The 23,530-nt window shown below is 45.2% G+C and overlaps 1 protein-coding gene across 1 annotated transcript in view; it reads left to right on the forward strand.

The window, feature by feature from the left end:
* Positions 1-23,530, forward strand: part of FAXDC2 (fatty acid hydroxylase domain containing 2) — a 36,813-nt gene that overhangs the window by 7,904 nt on the left and 5,379 nt on the right. The window contains exons 2-6 of the mRNA XM_036239836.1: positions 5,266-5,313; positions 7,945-8,036; positions 8,132-8,235; positions 11,528-11,649; positions 21,884-22,089. Coding sequence (XP_036095729.1) covers positions 5,266-5,313; positions 7,945-8,036; positions 8,132-8,235; positions 11,528-11,649; positions 21,884-22,089 — 572 coding nt within the window. The remainder of the gene's footprint in view (positions 1-5,265; positions 5,314-7,944; positions 8,037-8,131; positions 8,236-11,527; positions 11,650-21,883; positions 22,090-23,530) is intronic.

Consider the following 23,530-nt stretch of genomic DNA (forward strand, 5'->3'; position numbering starts at 1 on the left):
TCATCCAGGCTAACCAATCCTCTCTCAATGGAATTTAAGTTGTTTCCAATCTTTAGCCATTAAAAACAATTTCACAATGAACATCCTTGTACATATGTCATTTTTTACATACAGTATTATATAATAGAAAAAAAAAAATCCCAAGGAGTATAATTGAGCATTAAATGTAACTCTGAGCTTACTGGCAGCCAAAGCAAAAAGGGTGATGGGGTCCCTGGGTGGGTAGCTCAGTTGGTCAGAGCATCGTCTCAATATGTCAAGGTTGCAGGTTCAATCTTCGCACTTAACAAGAAGCAATCGATGAATATATAAATAAGTGGAACATCCAGCTGGTGTGGCTCAGTGGATTGAGAGGTCCCAGTTTAATTCCTGGTCAGGGCACATGCCCAGGTTTTGGGCTCGAACCCCAGTAGGGGTAGTGCAGGAAGCAGCCGAAACATCAATGCTTCTGTCTCTCTAGCCCTTCCTCTCTCTAAAAAATTAATAAAAACATACTAGCCCTAACTAGTTTGGCTCAGCAGTTAGCGCATCAGCCCGCAGACCAATGAGTTGTGGGTTTGATTCCGGTGAAGGGCACATACCTCGGTTGAGGTTCAACCCTGGCCCTGGTCGAATTGTGCAGGAGGCAACCAGTCAATGTGGCTCTATCACATCAATGTTTCTCTCTCTCTCTCTCCCTCCTTCACACTCTATCTGATGATAAATAGATAAAGTATCCTTGGGTGAAGAGTTAAAAAAACAAGCAAACAAACAAACAAAATACTTAAAAAATAAAAATAAATAAATGAGTGGAACAACAAATTGATCTTTCTCTCTCTCCCTCTCTCTCTCAAAAAAAACAAAACAAAACGGGGTGGATGTGGAGAAGGAAGGACTGCCAATTTCTTTTTTTGCATTCCACAAGAAAGCATACCACTTCCAAAAAGAAAAACTTCTGTGCACCAATTTCTTCATAGAAATTTATCATCTGTATCCTCATAAAAAGTGCACTGCTTCTTTTGGGGAACTAAGTAAGGGAGCAAGGATATCTTCAGTGGCAGTTTTTACATTCATGTGGCAGATTCTACATCTATTTTGCTTTTTTTAAAAAAAGTAAACTATAGTCTAACTAAAACCCAGCATTCCTTGGATGAACTAAAGCCCAGACTGGGAGGAAAGGGCTCAGTTTCGAGTTTAGAGACCATGTATCCAAGAGCACAGAGAAAGCCTGCACATTGTCCTTTTTTAAAGAGTTCTTGCCCTGGCCAGTTTGGCTCAGCAGTTAGCATGTTGGCCCAGGGACTGAAGGTTCGATTCTGGTTAAGGGCATGTAGCTGGATTGAAGGTTCCATCCCCGGGTTGTTCAGGAGGCAACCAATTGATGTCTCTCTCTCACATGGATGTTTCTCTCTCTCTCTCCCCTTCCCGCCCTTCCACTCTCTCTGAAAATCAATGGAAAAAATATCCTTCGGTGAGGATTAACAAAAAAAATTTTTTTAAAGATTTCTTGGGTGTGCTAGATCACCTGCCCTACTCCTCAACTGGGCCCAAATCCCTGGTCCAGTACTTTCTACATGGATTTTGGAATGATAGGTTTATGCATCTAGACAGTGTTTCTCATTTATCTTTGCATGCTGTTTGCACAGAGTTAGTTCTTCATAAATATTCTCGGAAGGATTGGATGAGCTTCTAAAAGATTAAAGATCATGTCTTATTTGTTCCACAATCTCTTAGCAATGATAGTGGTGATGATAAGACACTGGGAAAAGGCTAGAAATGAGACTTTGTATGTGAGGTTTCCATGGCATGGCATAGCAAAAAGAGTACTAGAAGTTTAAAAGATAGACAGCCCTGAGCAGTGTGCTCAGTGGTTAGAGCACCGGCCTTAATTGTATGTCTTACTAGCTTACTCAATTCTCTTTTGTGGTAGTTTTGCAATTATTCTTCTAGATTTTCCAGGTATACAATCACACTATCTACAAATAGCGATAGTTTTACCTCTTTCCAATTCTTTTTTTTAATGTCTTTATTTATTTATTTATTTATTTAATTCCTCACCTTAGGATACTTTTTCTATTTATCATCAGACAGAGTGGGAGGAAGGGGGGGGAGAGAAAGGGGGGGAGGGAGAGAGAGAGAGAGAGAGAGAGAAAGAGAAATATCGATGTGATAGAGCCACACTGACTGGCTGCCTCCTGCATGACCCAACCAGGGCCCGGGAGGAACCGCAACTGAGGTACGTGTCCTTGACCAGAATTGAACCTGCGACTCATTGGTCCGCGGGCTAACGCTTCCAGCCAGTGCCCATTTTGTTTTTTGTTTTGTTTTTTAAAGAATAGTTTATTGATTTTTTGAGAGAGAGAGAGAGAGCACAATATCAGCTGCCTCCTGCATGCCCCTAACCGAGGATCGAGCCGGAAACCCCAGGCATGTTCCCTTGATGGGGAATCAAACCAGTAGCCTCCTGGTGCACAGGACAAAGCCCAAACAACTGAGCCACACCAGCCAGGGCTACCTCTCCCTAGTTCTTTACCTTTGCTTACTTCCTCTTGCCTAATTGCATTGATGAATACCCCATTTGAAGTTAAAATGAGAAAAGGCTAGAAAGTTTAAAAGTAGTAGTAACAGTGAACATCATTCTCTTGTTCTGGACTTTAATAGGCACGTGCTCTCTCAAATTCAAACCCCAATGCCAAGCCCAGTTCCTCCCCCCCCCCTCCTGAAGCCTTTCCTGGCCACTCCCTCTCAGTCACTGGCCCTCATCTACTACCCTGTACTGGTAGCTGTGGTCCCAACTATAAGCATCTTGAGGACAGTGGCCTGGTCATACACTTTCCTGTGTGGCCCACAGTATCCACCCAAGACCGTTTGCTGGGGACAGAGTAGGTCTCCAACACAGGGTGCTTGGTTGACTAAATTAGGTGAGCTGAATTTCATCACGGTGGTGGTCTCCTTGTCCTTGGGAGACTTAGGGAAGAACTGCTGGAAGCAACCCAAACCCTCCAGCTTCTGGTCTCTGCTGAGGAGACTGGATGGGGGTTGGGAGCAGGTGAGAAGAACATTTTCTTTTTCTTCATTGATTTTAGAGAGAGAGGAAGGGAGAGGGAGAGATAGAAACATCAATGAGAGAGAACGTTGATTGGCCACCTCCGCATGCCCCCCACTAGGGGTCCCGCCCACAACCTGGGCACATGTCCTGACTGGGAATCACACCAGTGACTTCTTGGTGCACGTTTGACGCATAACCACTGAGCCACAACAGCTGGGCAAGAATGGACATTTTCTTTTCTTTTTTAAAAAATCTTCACTCAAGGTTATTTTTTCCATTTATCTTCAGACAGAGTGGGAGGGAGAAAGAGAGAATCATCGACACAAGAGAGACACATTGATTGGCTGCCTCCCGCACTACCCCAACCAGGGCCAGAAACAAACTGAAACTAAGGTTCCATTCATGCCCTTGACCAGAATCGAACCCGAGACTCTTTGGTCTGCGGGCCGATGCTCTAACCGCTGAGCCAAAGTGACCAGGGCAAGAAGGACATTTCCCTTTTTTTTTTTTGGTACGTGTCCTTAGCGGGAACCGAACCCAGGACTCTGGTCTGCAGGCTGACGCTCCAACTGCTGAGCCAAACCAGCCAGGGCAAGAAAGACATTTTCTAAGCCAGCCTCAGCCCCTTACACCTCAGGTGACTGACTTCCAGTTCTCATCTCTCCCATCGGTACCTTTAGAACCCACAGCACACAATTTATATAGTTTGAGTGGGCAGTCAAGTCCCTCAGAACCACCCTGGGATTAAATCTAAGATGCCGTTTCCTAGGCTCCACCTGAAGAGATTCTGATTTCGATTGTAGCCTGGAAATCTGGGTTCCAGCACACCCCCCAGGTGGTTGATTGCCCATATGTAGAAACTCCTGAACCAAGGCCTCTGCCTGATTCAGCCTCTGCACATGCGCTAAGCGCCTGCTGTGTGAAGGCCCAGGAAGGGTCTGCAGAGAGCCTGTGTGCCGGCACTGCCTCCCAGCAGAGGTCACATGAGTGAGAGACACTCGTATTAGCCCCACTTTATAGCTAAGGCAACCAAGCCTCAGAGAGGATAATTTGACCAAGGTCACAAAAACTAGTAAGTGATAGCTACCACTGCGATGTGACCTTGAGAAAGGTATCAGATTTCAAGGAAGGCTCACTGTCTTAACAAAGTCTACAGAGAAATATACCCACTGTTTGAATCATGTTGCAGTTTACAAAATGCTTCAATTTAGTCAGTGTGACAAGTCCAGCCCGTGTGGTAACCTGCCTTCCCAGAAGTTAAGGAAGCTGTCCATGCGAGTCAGGGGCAGAGCCCTGGCTCAGCCCTGGATTCCAGGACGGTAGGTCATTGGCAGTTAGGGGAGAGTTCAGAGGATGGAGATTTCTTCTGGATGAGAGCCATCCTGAGGCACAGAGTGAAGCTATTCAAAAAGAAGGGCTGGGCCCTGGCCAGTTTGGCTCAGCAGTTAGAGTGTCGGCCTGTGGTCCAGAGAGACCCGGGTTCAGAGTTCAGTTCCCACTAAGGGCACGTACCTCAGTTGCAGTTTGTCCCCGCCATGGTTGGTCGTATGAGTGGCAGCCACTCGATGTGTCCCTTTCATGTCAATGTTTCTCTCTCTCTCTCTCTGTCTCTCTCTCTCTTTCTCTCTCCCCGCCCCTTCCCTCCCTCACTCCCTCCCTCCCACTCTATCTGAACAAAAAATAGAAAAAAATGTCTTTGGGTGAGGATAAAAAACAAAACAAAACAAAACAAAAACAAAAAAAAAGGGTTAGCCCCGGCCAGTTTGGCTCAGCGGTTAGAGCATTGGCCTGTGGTACAGAGAGACTTGGGTTCAGTTCCTGCTAAGGGCACGTACCTCTGTTGCAGTTTGTCCCCGGCCCTGGTTGGGTCGTGTGGGTGGCAACCACTCGACGTGTCCCTTTCACGTCGATGTTTCTCTCTCTCTCTGTTCCTCTCTCTCCCTCCCACTCTATCTGAACAAAAAACGAAAAAATGTCCTCAGGTGAGGATAAAAAAAAAAAAAAAGAAGGGTTATCCCAGCCCATCTCTGAGACAGCCTCTTCCAGGCAAAGTCCCATAGCCAAGCTCCGATTCATACTGCTGATGCCCAGAGCAATATTTTGTAGCTCCCCAGGAGATGTTAATGAGTAGCCAGCACTAAAAATCACTGCTAGTCGTTCCCCTTGACTTTTCCATTCCCTATTTCCTCGGCTGATGTGAAATGACATCTAGACTCACCTGTGCTTTCTTATTCCAGATGAAGGGAGAAGCTGGAAGTCAGCTCCAGGATGAGAAGCCAAAGCAGGTAAATGCCAGCTACCCAGCACACTGGTGAGAATGCAGCCCGCAACCCTCCATCTCAGCTCTCGCTGCGTATCTGGCGTCTCCCCAGAGGTTTAGGGGGAACTGACACATTGGTGATGTGCTCATTTCAGTAGCTGATCCCAAAGCACTTGACTGCATCTGCCTTATAAGCAAAGCCCCTATGCCTGCACGATACCAACCCTACCACTGTCTCTTGGCCCTTAGACTGCCCCCCTCAGGCCTTTGGAAACACTACTCTCTAGAACTGCTCTGGGGACTGGAAACCGGCTGGAAACCAGCTCTTGACTCCAGCTAACTCCTGAACCACATGCTTCTGTCCTCCACAGAGATTTGTGTTTCTATTCCCTTCACTTGGGCTGCTGGAGAAAGAAACCACCACAATCCCTGAAAAAAATATCTAATCTGAACCATGAAATTGAGGTTTTTAATTTGATGTGATTAAACTCAAATGAAAAATTCCTAGTGAGTCTGGAACAGTTCATAAAAAGGGTCCTTTGAGTCCTAGAAAAGGAGTAATTGCAAAAGCCCAAGGTAAGCCGTCTGACGAGCTTGGGAGTGACTGGGAATGAATGGCCTGTGTAAAAGAACCAGTTCTGGTCCTGTGGATCCAGCCCTCAAGGAGGGGGAGGGAGAGGGAGAGAAGCTCACTTCTAGAGCTCATGACTCTGATGAGCACTAGCCCTTCAACAACTGTTCACTGGCCAAGGAAAAGGACTTCTTTTGGGTCTTTTTTCTTTCTTTTTTTTTAATCCTCACCAGAGGATATTTTTCTATTTTTGTTCAGATAGAGTGAGAGGGAGGGAGAGAGAGGGAGAGAGAAACATCCATGGAGAGAGACATATCAACTGGTTGCCTCCCGCACGACCCCGACCAGGGCTGGGGACAAGCTGCAACCAAGATACATGCCCTTGACCGGAATCAAATCTGCGACTCATTGGTCTGTGCACCAACGCTCTAATCGCTAAACCAAACCAGCCAGGGAATCTTTTTGGTCTTTTAATCAAAGGTGGGACAGGTAAACAGAGGAGAAATGATTCAGTGCAGACTCAGGTCACTCTAAATGAGTCAATCAAAACAAGCTGCTCCTGCCCTGGCGATTTGGCTCAGCAGTTAGAGTGTTGGCCCATGAACCAAAGGGTCATGGGTTCGATTCCTGGTCAAGAGCATGTGCCTGGGTTGCAGGTTCCATCCCCAGTCAGGGTCATGCAAGAGGCAAGCAATCGATGTGTCTCTCTCACATAGATGTTTCTCTCTCTCTCTCTCTTCCTCCCTCCCTCCCCTCCACTCTATCCAAAATTCAATAGAAAAAGTATCCTTGGGTGAAGATTAACATCAACAATAAAACAACCTTCTCCTTCAGATCTCAAAAGTCTGGATTCAAACATAGCATCCTATCCATTCTCCTCCCCCACAACACTCCCCTGAGTCTCTGTATGTGGCCCAATTCACTACATGCAGATGAACCTCAGGGACCAGCACCTCCAGTTCTCCCTCATGAAGAATACGAGCAGATTCCACCTGGGCTTGGAAACATGGGAAGGGATGTTTGTAATTCCTCTCCCTGGCACAAAAGAAACTGCGACTCACCTGGCAGCCAGGGTTTTCCTTCTCCAACTCTGGGGCCTTCTTGTGTGAGCATCAGGCTTGCAATGATCTCTGCTATAGGCTCTTGGAGGACATATAAAGCACCTCTCAGTGATGGCCAGTGGCCTGTTCTTTGCCCCTAGAACTGCTCATTGTCCTGTCCAGCTGGCAACCTTGGCTAGTCTGCTGGAAGGCAGAGGAATTATTAAAAATCAGAACATGTTCATTTACTCTTTTCTTCAAGGGCAAGAGGGTGTTGGGGATGGAAAAATAGGCCTGGCCCATGCATTATAGTGAAGCCCCTGTGTCCTCACTAAGGATTCTGCAGATCCTTCTGTGATGGTCGTCTCAGCCTTGGGTTTAGCTGGGGATCGTTTTTTATTATTTTTGATATTCTGATAGAGTGGGAGGGAGAGAGAGAGAGAGAGAGAAACATCGATGTGAAAGGGACACATCGAGTGGTTGCCATACGACCCAACCAGGGCCGGGGACAAACTGCAACCGAGGTACATGCCCCTAGTGGGAACTGAACCCGGGTCTCTCTGGATCACAAGCCGACACTCAACTGCTGAGCCAAACTGGCCAGGGCTAGCTGGGGAGCTTTTAAAAATCTGGAACACCAGGCTTCACCCCAGAGGCTCTTACATAATTGGGTTGGGGAGGGGCCTAGATCTGAACTTTTATAAAGCTCCCAGGTGCTTTCCAACGCATATATAATGGGCAACAAGAGGACTGGTGAACAGTTGGAAGGCTCCCCTGCCTCTCTCTGGGTGACAGAATCGCCTGCCAATTTCTCTGGCGTCAGGTTGGTTCCCTCCCTTCCCTCAACCTTGAGCTCTGATTTTCATAAACACACCCATATACAGCCACAGAGCTCTTGATAAGGACGAGTCTCCCACAGGGGTAAGAGTTCAGCGGTGGTGGCATGGGTTGGAATCCTGATCACACATCACTCCTACCAGGCTTCACAGTGAGCTGCATGGGAAGGCAGGCTTGCTAGGGCCTGACACTCTCTTATCCTCCCCAGGAGGGACATATCTGGGGCTCCATGAGGAGGACAGCTTTCATCCTGGGCTCTGGCCTGCTCTTGTTTGTGGCCTTCTGGAACTCAGTCACATGGTGAGTCTGTTGGATCTGAGGGCAGTGTGGTGGTGGTCTGGGGTCAGAATGCCCACCATTCTTTACCTAGAAACCTGAGCAATTTTTCTTCCAAGGCATCTTCAGAGATTTTGGGGTGCTTCTGGCTGCTTTTGGCAAGCCCAGTGGGAGAGGCTGCTGTTCATGTTCGAAGGGAAGCAGTGGATCCTCTTTGTGACAGGTGAGCTTCCCAGACCACCAGCACTGAGGGTTTGGGTACATACTATTGTTTACTTCTTTTCCTATTTTGTTCTCTACTTTGGGACTTCTCAGCTCATTATTACAAGGAATAAGGACTTCAAGTTTAAAACAGTGGTAACCCCCAAGAGTGCTCAACTTGTGGGCGATCTGGAATGGATGTCTAAGGATATCTAACAGAAAAACAAGAAATGGAGACCTCCCTGCCCCCCAAAATAGAAAAATGAACAAAGAAATAGTCTGTATGAAAATGAAGGCCTGTTTAGAGTGATAATCCTGCTTCCAGATGCCAGGTCCACAGTGTAGACAGCTGCCCAGTGTCACGTGAGGCTACGTCCTTATACTGGGTGCCATCTAGCTGCTGGGGCTGGACAGCAAGTGGTCACTCAAATATTTCTGACAGTGTGAATGGCTCAAAACAAGCTGGAGGAGAAAAAGCTATTTCAACTATTTATAACCGCATTATCTCCAATAGTGAATTTCCTCATCTGCTCAAATAATATTTATTAATGTTACTCTGTGCCAAACTTGTATGGAGGATGAAGAGAGATTTACAACAAAGTGTAGGTCTACCCCCATTGGAAAACTATGTCACGGTCTAGAAGGGAAGATAAAGAAGTGTCAGTTGTCACAAAGCCAAGGTGCAAATAAGATGCCCCTTGTTTTCAGCTGGAAGGAAAACTCTGAACATGCACTGTGACTGGTGCAAAGGGATCTTAAACAGTCATTGAAAAGAACGGTGTGGACTGCAAATGTCTATGGGGAAAGTGGTGGGGAGACATTTTACATGTTTCTGTTATAATATTGAGAATACCACCTATCACCTTGGCAACAAGCACACATCAGACAGAAAATATTTGCAATTTTAAGTGTTAGAGCTGGAAGAAAGTTCAAGATCATCTCTTGTGGTTTTCATTCTGTAATCCTCAGGGAGCCCTTGGATTCCCAAGTAGGCAGCCACCCTCACAGATGGCCCACTAGGCAACCACCAACCCAACTTTTTTTTTCCAAAATAAAAAAATTTGCTATTAAGGATAAAAGTAAATATATGCTCATTGTTAAAATAAAAATCAGATAATTCAAATAATCATAAAGAAGGTGAAAAATTGCCTGGTCAGTGTGGCTCAGTGGTTGAGCATCGACCCGTGTACCAGAATGTTGCTGGTGCCATTCTCGGTCAGGGCACACATGCCACGGTTGTGGGCCCGATCCCCAGTGGGGAGCTTGAAGGGGGCAGCCAATCAATGTTCTCTCCCATCGATGTTTGCGTCTCTCTCTCCCTCTCCCTTTCACTCTCTCTAAAATCAATAAAGAAGAAAAAAGAGAAAAAGGAAAAAAAAAAGGTGAAAAATCACCCATTCTCCCATATCCAAGTAATAACCACTCTTAAATATATTAGTACTAATCTTATATATTGGTTATATGGTTGAACTTATAAGACATCAAATATTTATTTATTTATTTATTTATCTATTTATTTGTTAATTCTCATCTGATGATATTTTCCCATTGATTTTTAGATGGAAGGGAGGGAGGAAAAGGGAGAGAGAGAAAAACATTGACGTGAGAGAGACACATCAACTTGTTGCTCCCCCAGATGACCCCGACTGGGGCTGGGGATCAAACCTGCAACCCAGCTACGTGCCCTTGACTGGGAATAGAACCCAAGACTCTTTGATCCATAGGCTCACACTCTAACTGCTGAGCTAGAGTGGCCAAGGCAAGACATCAAATTTTTAAAAACTTGTTTTTCATTAAATAGGTTGTGGACATCTTTCCATGTCAATTAATACAGATTTACTTAATATTTTAAGCTGCCCAGTTCATTCCAATGTAGTCCATTTCCTGCTAATGGACATTTAGGCTGCTTAAACATTCCATGAACTTAAAATGCTGTGATGCACATTGATGCGTATGAATATACCTGTGTCCTTTTTTCTTTCTCTCTTTGTCTCTCTGTCTCTCTTTTAATTTTACTGCCAAATGCCCTCCCGGATGTTTGTGCCAATCATTTGTTCCCACAGAGCTGGCCAAGTATTTTTCAGGTATCAACTGCCACAAGGCACTGTGGTTGATGAAGGAGGGATAAGAGACACAGAGTTAAGTAAAACGTCCTTCTCCTTAGAATTTAGAAGAGAGGGCAAAACATGGCTGAATAAACTTACTAGTACAGAGTTAAGTGAAATTGGGGTGGGCAGACGAAGCTTGTTTGTTCACGGGAGGACATCCCAATACTTGGAATGACTTCAGGGAAAAGTGGGATGTGGAGCAGAAGGCTGCATCTACATTTTAAGTCTTGATCGTCGCTTTCTAATGTATCCTACACAATATCAGCCCTGCGGGCAGGTAGTCAGTGGGGTGGTCATATAACATATCATCCACATAGGGACATTGTGAAGGTAAATGCGATGTTATTAATTATACTGGAGTGACAGATGACAATTGAAATTGACCTGGACAAACTGGGATGCATGGCCATCCTATTCTTGGGTGTTCTTTTTTAAAAAAATAGTATCTCACAGTTATTTTTTAATTAATTTTAAAAAATGTATTGATTTGAGAGAGAGAGACCGATTCCTTGTTCCACTTATTTATGCATTCATTGGTTGCTTCTTGTATGTACTCTGACCGGAGATCAAACCTGCAACCTTGGCGTATGAGACTACGCTGAGATACCCAGCCAGGGCTTATTCTTAGGAGTTCTGAGAAAACGAAGTTCTAGGGTTTAAAAAAAAAAAAAAGCCTGGGAAAGGTTGAGTTTAACGAAGTTAAACAGGTTTCCTTACTGCAGGAATTTCCAGAGCCCTAAACACACTAGTCTGGACCATGACTCTCTGAGAGTAAGGTGTGAAAGCTGTTCAACCAAGACGCCCCTTAAGAGATGAGCTTTCCACTTTGGGAAACGCTGACTGGATGGGTGCCTGAGGCTGCGCTGCTCAGTTAATAGGGTGAACCAGACATACCCTATTTTCTTTGCTTCTCCCTTCCTTGGAAATCTAACGGGTTCAGTGGGCACAGACTCCCACATGTCAACCTAACTTGATTTCTGTTTTAGAGCATACACTTTCTTTTGGGGTCTTTAACCACCTAGAAGGTTGCTGTTCCTGTATTACAACTAAGAAAATAAGGAAAGACACAGCTTAAAGGAGGGTCCCTGGCCTCGAGCATTAAGACCTTCCTGGCAAGGGGTTGTCTACAGTGCCACCTGGGTCAATGAGTTTCAGTGCTGAGACCTGACATTGCCCTGATGGTTCCCTTCTGCTTCCCAACCGCAGGGGCCACCCACCTGTCTACTCTGTCATTCTGGACTTTGAATGGGCTTCTACTGGTGGTTGACACAACTGGGAAGCCCAACTTCATCTCCCGCTATCGGATTCAGGTTGGCAAGAATGAACCGGTAAGAGTTGCCGCAGCGCCTCCTGGTCGAAGCCCAGAAAGCAGGCGCTAAAGCCCTCTCTCAAAATTCTCACTGCTGGCTGGGAGAGACAGACCATGGTCAGGGTGTAAGAGGCTCCCCCAAGTTAGAAGGTTAGAGAGAGGAAATAGTTTGGCCCAAATCTCAGAACCAGACAGTGAAGACTACTGTTCTGGTCTTCTGATGCCCAGCCCCACAGTGTCCCTGCAGCACTGTGGTCAGCCTTTTAGGAACAGAAATGATCGGCTCAGCCTGGCACTGGGCCGAGTCCTGGAGATGTCAGGCAGCTCCACCCTCAGCCACAGGGGCAGGGATAGCAATGGCCAGATTTCAGATAACAGCTGTCATGAGAGAGGGACTCATGTGTGGAAACAATGGACGGTAGATTCTGAATGGCTGGGTGTGGTTGTTTTTCAAGCAGGTCCTCCTTCCCAATTGTTCAGGTCAGCCCAAAGTGCACAGTCTGTCCACGATAAACAAGGCCCACACTGCCCTGGCCGGTTTGGCTCAGCGGTTAGAGCGTCAGCCTGCGGTCCACAGAGACCCGGGTTCGGTTCCCACTAAGGGCATGTACCTTGGCTGCAGTTTGTCCCCGGCCCTGGTTGGGTCGTGTGGGTGGCGGCCACTCTCGATGTGTCCCTTTCACATCGATGTTTCTCTCTCTTCCTCTCTCTCCTTCCCACTCTATCTGAATAAAAAATGAAAAAATATCCTCGGGTGAGGATAAAAAATGAATTAAAAACAAAAAACAAGGCCCACACCTTGCTCGGGAGGGACTCCTGGCCAGGCAGGGAGAGAAGGCCAGTACGCACATCGACCCACACAGCACTGGGAAGAGCCACACTGCTCCCTGAGCCTGGCTTGCCTGCTTTTCTTTTTCAATTTTTTATGTTTTCATTGATGTTTTAGGGAGAGAGAGAGCGAGCGAAACATTGCTATGAGAGAGAAACATATGCCAATCAGAGAAAGACAAGTACCACATGATCTCACTTATTTGTGGAATATAATGAACAAAGCAAGCTGACAAACAAAACAGACCCAGAGACATAGAAGTAGGGTGCAGACTGACAAACCTCAGAAGAGGGGGACGGGGAGGGCCGGGAAGAGATAAACCACAGAACTTATTTGCACGTGTGCGTAACTATGGACACAGACAACAATGCTGGGGGGCGGGATGGGGAAGAGGGTGTCAATGGGGGAAAAAGAAGAAACATCTGTAACAACAATAAAAAAAATAGATTAAAAAAGAGAGAGAGAGAGAGAAAGAGAGAAACACATGCTGTCTCCTGCACACCCCCTACTGGGGATCAAGCCCGCAACCCAGGCATGTGCCCTGACAGGAATTGAACCGGGACCTCTCAGTCCATGCGACGATGCTCAGTTCACTGAGACATATCCAGTGTCTTTTGTTTACTCCAGGAACTTGTTCCAGCAATTCTCCCTTCTCTTTCAATGTACCTTTTTTTTTTCCTTAATAAGTTTTTATTAATTTATTTTTGTTACAGACGTTTCTCCTTTTTTCCCCCGTTGACACCCTCCTCCTCATCCCCCCTACCCCATACCCTGCTTTGTTGTCCTTGTCCATTGGTTATGCGTACATCATATAAGTTCTGTGATTTATCTCTTCCCTCCCCCTACCACCCCCTCTTCTGAGGGTTGTCAGTCTGTACCCTACTTCCACGTCTCTGGGTCTACCCCATTCCTCAGACTGTTATATTCATTATATTCCACAGATAAGTGAGATCATGTGTTATTTGTCTTTCTCTGCTTGGCTAGTTTTGCTTAGGATAATACTTTCCAGGTCCCTCCATGTCGTCTCAAAGGATAAGAGATCTTTCTTTCTTACAGCTGCATAGTATTCCATTGTGTATATGTACCACAGCTTTGTTATCCATTCGTCTACTGATTGACACTTGGGCTGTTTCCAGATCTTAGCTATAGTAAATAGTGCTGCTACAAATATGAGGGTACATATATTCTTTCTGATTGGTATTTCAGGCTTTTTAGGGTATATTCCTAGAAGTGGGATCACTGGGTCAAATGGAAGTTCAATTTTTAATTTTTTGAGGAAACACCATATTGTTTTCCATAGTGGCTGCACCAGTCTGCATTCCCACCACCAGTGTACTAGAGTCCCCTTTTCTCCACACCCTCGCCAACACTTGTTGTTTGATGATTTGTTGATAGCAGCCATTCTGACAGGTGTGAGGTGGTACCTCATTGTTGTTTTAATTTGCATCTCTCTGATGATTAGTGATGGTGAGCATTTCTTCATATGTCTCTTGGCCATTTGTATGTCCTGTTTGGAGAGGTGTCTTTAGTTCCTCTGCCCATTTTTTAATTGGGTTGTCTCCCTTTTGTTGAGTTGTATGAGCACTCTATATATATTGGAAATTAACCTCTTATCTGATATATCATTGGCAATGATGTTCTCCCATACAGTGGGTTGCCTTTCCATTTTGATGATTGTGTATCTTTTGCTGTGCAGAAGCTTTTTAGTTTGATGTAGTCCCATGTGTTAATTTTCTCCTTTGTTTCTGTTGCCTTAGGTGATGTATCAGTGAAAATTCTGCTGCGTATGATATCTGAAATGTTGTTGCCTACAGTTTCTTCTAGGATTTTTATAGATTCATGAGTCACATTTAAGTCTTTTATCCATTTTGAGTTTATTCTTGTGTATGGTGTAAGTTGATGGTCTAGTTTCATTTTTTTGCATGTAGCTGTCCAATTTTCCCAGCACCATTTATTAAAGAGGCTGCCTTTACTCCATTGTATGCTCTTGCCCCCTTTGTCAAATATTAATTGAGCATATTGTCTTGGGTCCATTTCTGGGTTCTCTGTTCTGTTCCACTGGTCTAAATGCCTGTTCTTGTGCCAGTACCAGGCTGTTTTGATTATAGTGGCTTTGTAGTATAACCTGAAATCTGGTAATGTGACCCCTCCAACTTTGTTCTTCTTTTTCAAGATTGCTGTGGCTATTTGAGGTTTTTTTTGGTTCCATATAAACTTTTGCAGTATTTGTTCTAGTTCTATGAAGTATGTCATTGGCATGTTGATGGGGATTGCATTGAATCTATAGATTGCTTTGGGTAGTATGGACATTTTAATGATGTTAATTCTTCCAATCCATGAACAAGGTATGTGCTTCCACTTTTTTATATCTTCCTCTATTTTTTTTTTTTTTTCATCCTCACCTGAGGACATTTTTCCATTTTTTGTACAGATAGAGTGGGAAGGAGAGAGAGGAAGAGAGAGAGAGAGAGAGAGATAGAGATATATTGAGAGAGAGAGAGAGAAACATCGATGTGAAAGGGACACATCGAGTGGCTGCCACCAGCACGACCAACCAGGGCTGGGGACAAACTGCAACCAAGGTACATGCCCTTAGCGGGAACCGAACCCAGGTCTCTCCGGACCGCAGGCCAGCGTTCTAACGGCTGAGCCAAACCGGCCAGGGCTATTTTATTTTATTTTATTTTTTTTTCCAATGAGCTGTAGTTTTCTGCGAATAGGTCCTTTATTTCTTTGGTTAAGTTTATTCCTAGGTATCTTAATTGTTTTTGCAGCAATGGTAAATGGGATAGTTTTTTAGTTTCTCTTTCTGTGAGTTCATCATTGGTGTATAAGAATGCCATCAATTTCTTTTTTTTATTTTTATCCTCACCCGAGGACATTTTTCCATTTTTTGTTCAGGTAGAGTGGGAGGGAGAGAGAGGAACAGAGAGAGAGAGAGAGAGAGAGAAATATCGACGTGAAAGGAGCACATCGAGTGGCTGCCACCCGCACAACCGACCAGGGCCAGGGACAAACTGCAACCGAGGTACGCGCCCTTAGCGGGAACCGAACACGGGTCTCTCAGGACCGCAGGCCGACACTCTAACCGCTGAACCAAACGGCCAGGGCGAATGCCATCAATTTCTTGATGCTAATTTTGTATCCTGCTACTTTGCCAAATTTATTTATTTATTTATTTTATTTTTTATCCTCACCCGAGAACATTTTCCCATTTTTTGTTCAGACAGAGCGAGGGGTGGGGGGGAGAGAGAGAGAGAGAGAGAGAGAGAGAGAGAAAGATCGACGTGAAAGGCACACATCAAGTAGCTGCCACCCGCATGACCCAACCAGGGCTGAGGACAAACTGCAACCGAGGTATGTGCCCTTAGCAGGAACCGAACCCGGGCCTCTCTGGACCGCAGGCTGATGCTCTAACCACTGAACCAATGGCCAGGGCCATTTATTAAGTCTAGTAAAGTTTTGATGGAGTCTTTGGGGTTTTCTACGTATAGTATCACGTCATCTGCGAATAATGACAGTTTCACTTCCTCCTTTCCAATTTGGATCCCTTTTATTTTTCCTTCCTGTCTGATTGCTGTGGCTAAAACTTCCAGTACTATGTTAAATAAGAGTGGCGAAAGTGGGCATCCTTGTCTTGTTCCTGTTCTTAAAAGAAATGCTTTTAATTTTTGCCCATTGAGTATGATGTTGACTGTAGGTCTTTCATATATGGCCTTTATTATGTCAAGATATGATTCCTCCTCTAGTCCCACATTGCTGAGCGTTTTTATCAGAAACTATTGATATGATCATGTTGCTTTTATTCTTCATTTTCTGTATGTGGTGTATCACATTTATTGATTTGCGAATATTGTACCAGCCTTGCATCCCTGGGATGAACATCCCTGGGATGAATCCCACTTGGTCATGGTGAATAATTTTTTTGATGTATTGCTGGATTTGATTTGCTAGTATTTTGTTCAGGATATGTTCATCAGGGATATTGGCCTGTAGTTTTCTTTCTTTGTAGTGTCTTTTTCTGGTTTTGGAATTAGAATCATGCTGGCCTCATAAAACAAGTTTGGAAGTCTTCCTCCTTCTTGAAGTTTTTGAAATAGTTTGAGGAGAATGGGTGTTCTGTTTTGAATGTTCGGTAAAACTCCCCCATGAAGCCATCTGGGCCTGGGCTTTTGTTTGCTGGGAGAGTCTTGATTATCTCTTCAATTTCCTTAGTTGTTATTGGTCTGTTCAAATTTTTCATCTCTTCTTGGTCCAGTTTTGGGAGACTATGTGTTTCTAGAAATTTGTCCATTTTGCTTAAATTATCAAATTTGTTGCCATATAATTGTCCATAGTATTTGTAAATGATCCTTTGTATTTCTGTGATGTCAGTTGTTACTTCTCTTTCATTTCTAATTTTGTGTATTTGGGTTCTCTCTCTTTGTTTCTTGGTGAGTCTAGCTAAGGGTCCATCAATCTTGTTTATCTTTTTGAAAAATCAGCTCTGTTTCATTGATCCTTTGAATTGTTTATTTAGTCTCTATGTCATTTATTTCTGCTCTGATCTTTACTATTTCCCTCCTTCTACTTGCTCTGGGGTTTTCTTTTTGTTTGCTCTCTAGTTCTTTAAGTTGTGAGGTTAGATAGTCTATTAGACATTTTTCTTGTTTCTTGAGGTAGGCCTGTAGTGCTATGAACTTCCCTCTCGGAACTGCTTTCGCTGCATCCCATAGATTTTGTATTGTAGTGTGTTCATTTTCACTGGTTTCCAAGAAGTTTTCAATCTCTTCCTTGATCTCCTCGGTAACCCACTCATTGTTTAATAACATGCTATTTAGCATGTGTTCCAATGTCTTTGCATGTTCTTGTTGCAATTGATTTCTAGTTTCATGCCATTGTGATCTAAGAAGATGCTTGATATGATTTCAATCTTCTTGAACTTGTAGAGAATCGCTTTGTGTCCTAACATGTGGTCTATCTTTGAGAATGTCCCATGTGCACTTGAGAAGAATGTGAATTCTGTAGTTTTGGGGTGTAATTCTCTGTAGATATCTATTAAATCTATTTGGTCTGGTGCTTCATTTAGATTCTGTTTCCTTGCTAATTTTTTGTCTAGAGGATCTATCCAGTGATGTCAGCGGAGTGCTGTCAGTCCCCTGCTATGATTGTATTGCTGTTGATTTCTCCTTTAAAGTCCTCCAGATTTTTAATACATTTTGGTGCTCCTATATTGGGTGCATATATGTTTACCAAGGTTATATCTTCCTCTTGGATAGATCCTTTTAATAATATGTAGTGCCTTCTTTTCCTCTAGTTATGGCCTTCATTTTGTCCTCACCCGAGGACATTTTTCCATTTTTTGTTCACATAGAGTGGGAAGGAGAGAGAGGAAAAGAGAGAGAGAGAAACATTGACATGAAAGGGACACGGGGACAAACTGCAACCGAGGTACATGCCCCTAGTGGGGGCTGAACCCAGGTCTCTCTGGACCTCAGAGTGATGCTCTAACCGCTGAGCCAAACCGGCCAGGGCATGGCCTTCATTTTGAAATCTGTTTTATCAGATATGAGTATTGCTACCCCAGCTTATTTTTACCTTTCTGTTTGCTTGGAAGATTTTTTTCCATCCCTTCACTTTCAACCTACGTGAGTCTTTTGTTGTGAGGTGGGTCTCTTATAAACAACATATATAAAGTACTTATTTATTGCCATTTTTTGTTTAGTGTGGTTATATTTTTCTTCCTATTTCTTCTACTAATTACAGCAGTCCTTTTAACATTTCTTGCAGTGCTGGTTTGGTGCTAATGTGTTGCCTTAGCCTTTTTTTTTTTTTGTCTGGGAAGCTCTTTATTTGACCTTCTATTTTGAATGATAGCCTTGCTGGGTAGAGTAGTCTTGGATTCACATCCTTGGTTTTCATTACCTTGATTACCTCATGCCATTCCCTTCTGACCTGTAGTGATTCTGTTGAGAAGTCAGCTGATAGCCTTAGGGGGGTTCCTTTGTAGGTAACCTGTTGCTTATCTCTTGCTGCCTTTAGGATTCTTTCTTTGTCTTTAATTTTTGGCATTTTAATTACTATGTGTCTTGGTGTGGGCCTGTTTGGGTTCTTCTTACTTGGGGCTCTCTGTGCTTCTGTGCTTCTTGAACTTGAATGCCCTCTCCCTTCACCAAATTAGGGAAGTTTTCTGTCACTATTTCTTTGAATATATTCTCTAACCCTTGCTCATTTTCTTCTTCTTCGGGGACTCCTATGATGCGAATATTATTACGTTTCCAGTTGTCCCACAGTTCTCTTAAGCTGTCTTCCTGTTTTTAATCGTTTTTTCCTTTTGTTTTTATGATTGGTTGATTTTTTCTACCCTGTCTTTTAATTCACTGATCCAGTCCTCTGCTTCTTCTACTCTGCTAGTTAGTCCTTCCAATGTGTTCTTTATTTCTGCTATGTCATTCTTCATTTCTTCTTGGTGGTTTTTAATTTTCAGTTGGTTGATTTTCAATGTTTCTGTGTCTTTACTTATGGTGCTCATGTCCTTACACATGCTGTTGAGCTTCCTCAAGATCATGACTCTCAATTCTAGCTCTGTTAACTTGCCGAACTGTGTTTCATTTATCTCATCTTCAGTAGAGGTCTCTTTCATTTGGGGTTTGTTTCTTTGTTTTACCATTTTGGATATCTCAGTGGGTTTTGGAGCCTGCCAAATTTTCCCTGTGGGTGTTGGTGTTTTGCTGTTTGTGGCTACCTCTCCTGGGTTTGGAGAGGTAGCCACATTAAACACCACTGTCAAGTCTTACTTTCCTGGATAGAGTTTCAAGTCCAGAAAAGGTTCAGTTATCCTCTAGCTTTTTGCCTGGAGACTATCAGTAGTGGTTCCTTGAAGAGCCTTGGCTTCTCAGTTGAATGAAAAACTCCCTCAGGTGTTCAGAGTAAGGGGATTTCCCAGGGGTGGGGCAGATGCTGGTTGTTATTGAGCCTCAATTTGCATTTCAATGGCCCACAGGGTGGGGTTGAATCTCCGAGGGAGTGCTGCCATCTCTCCTCAGAGCCCTGGGAAAGAGTAAGATGGCCACAGTCCTGTGTGGCTGCAACTCAGCGAAAGCTCTGAGTGCCCTCCAAATCCCAAGTGTCCCCACACAGTTCCAGTCCAATCCAGTCCAGTCCACCCTCCCTCTGCTGGAGCCCAAGGTGAGTGGCTGTGGCTATTTTAGCGTCTGTCCTGGCTCTGTGCTGTGGAGCCGCTTGGGAGTTTAACCCTAAGGGCACTGCTCACAGCTAAGACCACTGCTGTCCATGGGCTCCCAGCCCCCCTCTTGCACCTCCGCCATCCTACCAGGATCGAGTCAGTGTCCCTGGTTATGTGGTCCTCGCAAGCTGCTTTTCTGTTGCTTTTTCCCAACGATTTGTCTTTTAGTTGTAATTCCAGTTTGGTCCTGGGAGATGGTCTGTGTAGCTTCCATTCACTCTGCTGCCATTTTCTTTTTCAATGTATCTTTTTTCCCCTTCCTCTCCTAGATTATTCCTCTGTGGATTATTATCAACATGCTATATTTTTTTCCATTTTAAAACCAAACCAGCATGCAGTGTTGTCCCATACACTGGAAGGTTGCTGGTTCCATACCCAGGTTTTGTGTTTGATCCCCAGATGGGGTGCATATTCGAGGCGACTGATCAATGTTTTTCTCACATCAGTGTTTCTCTCTCACTCCCTCTCCCTTCTTCTCTCTAAAATCAATCAATTAAACAATAAAAATTAAAAACAAACACCCAGCCCGGCTGGTGTGGCTCAGTGGATTGAGCATCATCCCATGGACTGAGAGGTCCTGGTTCGATTCCCTGTCAGGGCACATGCCCAGGTTGCGGGCTCGATCCCCTGTGGGGGGCGTGCAGGAGGCGGCATGTATTTCTCACATCGATGGTTCTCTTTCTCCCTTTCTGTCTCTCTAAAAAAAATCAATAAAAACGTATTTTAAAATCTAAACACAAAATCCCAAACCAAACAAAAACCCTTGACCGCATCTCCCATACTCAGTACCACTCATAGTTTTGCTCTCCTTTGCAGCAAAGCTTTGTCTACAGTTTTCAATTTCTCTCTGTCCACTCTTTTCCCCAACATTTTGTAATTATGAACCATTGCAAACATATATACAAAAGTTTAAAAGTAGCACAGTAGTCATTCATTTACACATCACCTAGATTCACCAATTTTTTAAAAATTCTCACCCAAGGATATTTTTCCATTTATTTTCAGATAAAGTAGGAGGGAGGGAGGGAGAGAGGGAGGGCGGGAGAGAGAGAAACATTGATGTGAGAGAGACACATCGATTGGTTGCCTCCTGCATGAGCCCAACCAGGGCCAGGGATCAAACTGCAATGGAAGTATATGCCCTTAACCGGAATTGAACCCACAACTCTTTGGCTCGCGGGCCGACGCTTTAACAACTGCGCCAAAATGGCCAGGGCTAGATTCACCAATTTTAAACATTTCACATTTGCTTCATCAGTAAATAAAAATATAAAATCTAAGCTGCTATAATTTTTTGCTTAAGCATTTCAAAGTTCCAGACATCATAAAATTTCACCCTTGATCCTTTAGCCTGCATCTCCTAAAATAATCACAAACCATCGTCTCTTGATGATATAGTACCTGGAAAAGATGGAGGAAGATAAAGTCTGAAGACCACCATGAACCCAGGCTCACCTTGAGGCAGAAACCCCTACAGCTTGGTCAGAAATCCCTTCTGACCAATCCTAAACCAGTTCATCAAACCCCATGAAGTGACCTGTGGTTATGGCCTCTTACCTGGACCCTCAGTGCTCTGATGAAGGGAATGGTCAGGGGTTACTGATCCTTGGGGAAATGATGGCTGTAGTGACCCTGGAGAGAATGCTCAGGCAGCCCCACTGTGAAACCAAGGAAGACAGGTCACAGGAAGTTAGTCAGGAGGCCAAATAGGCAGCTATCTGGCTCACCTCCTTCTGCACTCTGGGCCTAGTCCAGTGAGGCTGGACCATATGAGGCAGATGGCCTTGATCTCTGCATCTGATCCTAGTCAAGTTTCTCTGGATGAGGAAGGGCTAGAAGGCTGAATGGGGATGTCAGCCTGAGAGCTGACTGCCTTCTGCAAGCACCCTGGGGGCTCCCCAAGGGCTTGGCCACGGAAATGGGACAGTGGTGATAGCTGCAGAACCAGGAAAGAGAAGGTTGGTTCAGGCACACTGAAGGCGCAGGGAGAGGGGTTTCCTAAGGAAGGGGCATTACCAGATGTTTCCACCACAGGGCTGGGCAGCAGTCAGGGGCTGACAGCTATGGCCAGACACCCTCCAAGCACCCGCTTCTGAATGAGGGCTGCCTGTGAACAGGTCACAGTGGAGCCTAGTTTCTAGAAGGAAAGGCCCCCCCTTCTCACACAGTCATCCTTCTCCCTCCTTCCTTCCTCGGCAGGTGGATCCTGTGAAACTGCGCCAGTGCATCCGCACAGTTCTGTTCAACCAGTTCCTGATCTCTCTTCCCCTCGTGGTCGTCCTCTATCCCATCCTCAAGTTGTGGAGAGACCCCTGCCGCCGAGAGCTGCCCACCTTCCACTGGTTCCTCCTGGAGCTGGCAGTCTTCACTCTGATTGAGGAGGTCATGTTCTACTACTCACACCGGTGAGTGGGTGAGCAGGGCCCTGCCTGAGCACAGTGGGACCTGTGGACTGCAGCCCAATACCACCTGGTCTCAAAAGCCTGCCATGAGGGGACTTCCGGTCAAGATGGCGGCATAGGTAAACACAGTATCACCTCCTCCCACAACCACATCAGAATTACAACTTGACTACAGAACAACCATCATTCAAAACCGCCTGAAATCAAGCTGAATGGAAGGCCTACAACTACGGAATTAAAGAAGCCACATCGAGACTAGTAGGAGGGGCGGAGGCGCAGACAGGCTGGTCCCACACCCACCTGTGGCGGACAAAAATCAGGAGGGACACCTGGCTGGGAAGATCCTCCCTGAGGAGTAAGGGGACCCCATCCCACACCAGGCGTCTAGCTCAGGGTTCCAGTGCCAGGAAGAGAATCCCCATTACTTCTGGCTGTAAAACCAGCAGGAAGGGAGGCTGAGGCTGAGGGAGGCTGAGGGAGCCCCAGGCAGCTCCTCTTAAAGGGCCCGTACACGGACTTACTCAGCACCCTCCAGGCTCCACCAGCTTGGGGGAGGCAGCTTGAAAGGTTCCAGAGACATACCGGGGAGAACTGAGTTGTTTGGCATTGGAGAAAAATCTGTAGGGCAGCTTTCTCCTGGACAGATGTGCTGGTGGAGGCCGTTGTTTGTTTGGTGAGCTCTTCCACGGGCTGCAGAAGGCCACCATACCTGGGACACCAGCAACCTGGCTCTGTTGTAACATGTCAGCAAGATAATCGGAGACGCACAGCCAAATTGTACATGAAAGGAGCACTTTATTCATTGGCGGGCTGTGGGGGTATATATAGCTTCCCAAATCACAGCCCAAGCCTTCTTTGTTGCCTGCTTATATAGGCTCAAACTACATTCTCTTGGTGCTGCTTTTGGTGGCGTTAAGGGAGGAGCGGGGCTGATAGAAGAGGAGCTGTTAGAGGCGAGGGGGGAACTGTTCAGGGGATGAGAGAAGCTGTTACAGAGGTTAGGGCAATCATTAACCTCTTTCTTTTTCATGGTCCCTCCGAGTTTCCCAAGGCCATCATTAACCCCCTTATCTTTATGGTTCCTCTGGGTGTTAGTCCCAGGGCTTTTTTTAGAAAAACTGCTCAGGTGTGTATGGGAATAACTGATCAGAATGGAGTTTATTTTTAAGTCAAGTAGCCCAGCTCAGCTCATACTGTTTGCCCCACCCTGGTGATTCCCTGAGGCCCTGCCTCACCCAACTTTCAGGCCCACCCAAGATGTTTCCAATGGCTTTACCATAGGAATGACCTGTCTTGGCTCCTGTTTCAGATTTTCCTAATTTCTCTCAAAAAGGCAGCATCTGGCCTCAGTGAGCCCCGTACCTCTAAGTGGCCCCAGGCCTGGCACTAGGAGCAGCCAGCCTTGGATCACAGCTTGGCTTTGCCTGGGCACCTCCAAGCCCAG

The sequence above is a fragment of the Molossus molossus genome, unplaced genomic scaffold, assembly GCF_014108415.1.
Source record: "Molossus molossus isolate mMolMol1 unplaced genomic scaffold, mMolMol1.p scaffold_m16_p_4, whole genome shotgun sequence".
Taxonomy (NCBI): Eukaryota; Metazoa; Chordata; class Mammalia; order Chiroptera; family Molossidae; genus Molossus; species Molossus molossus.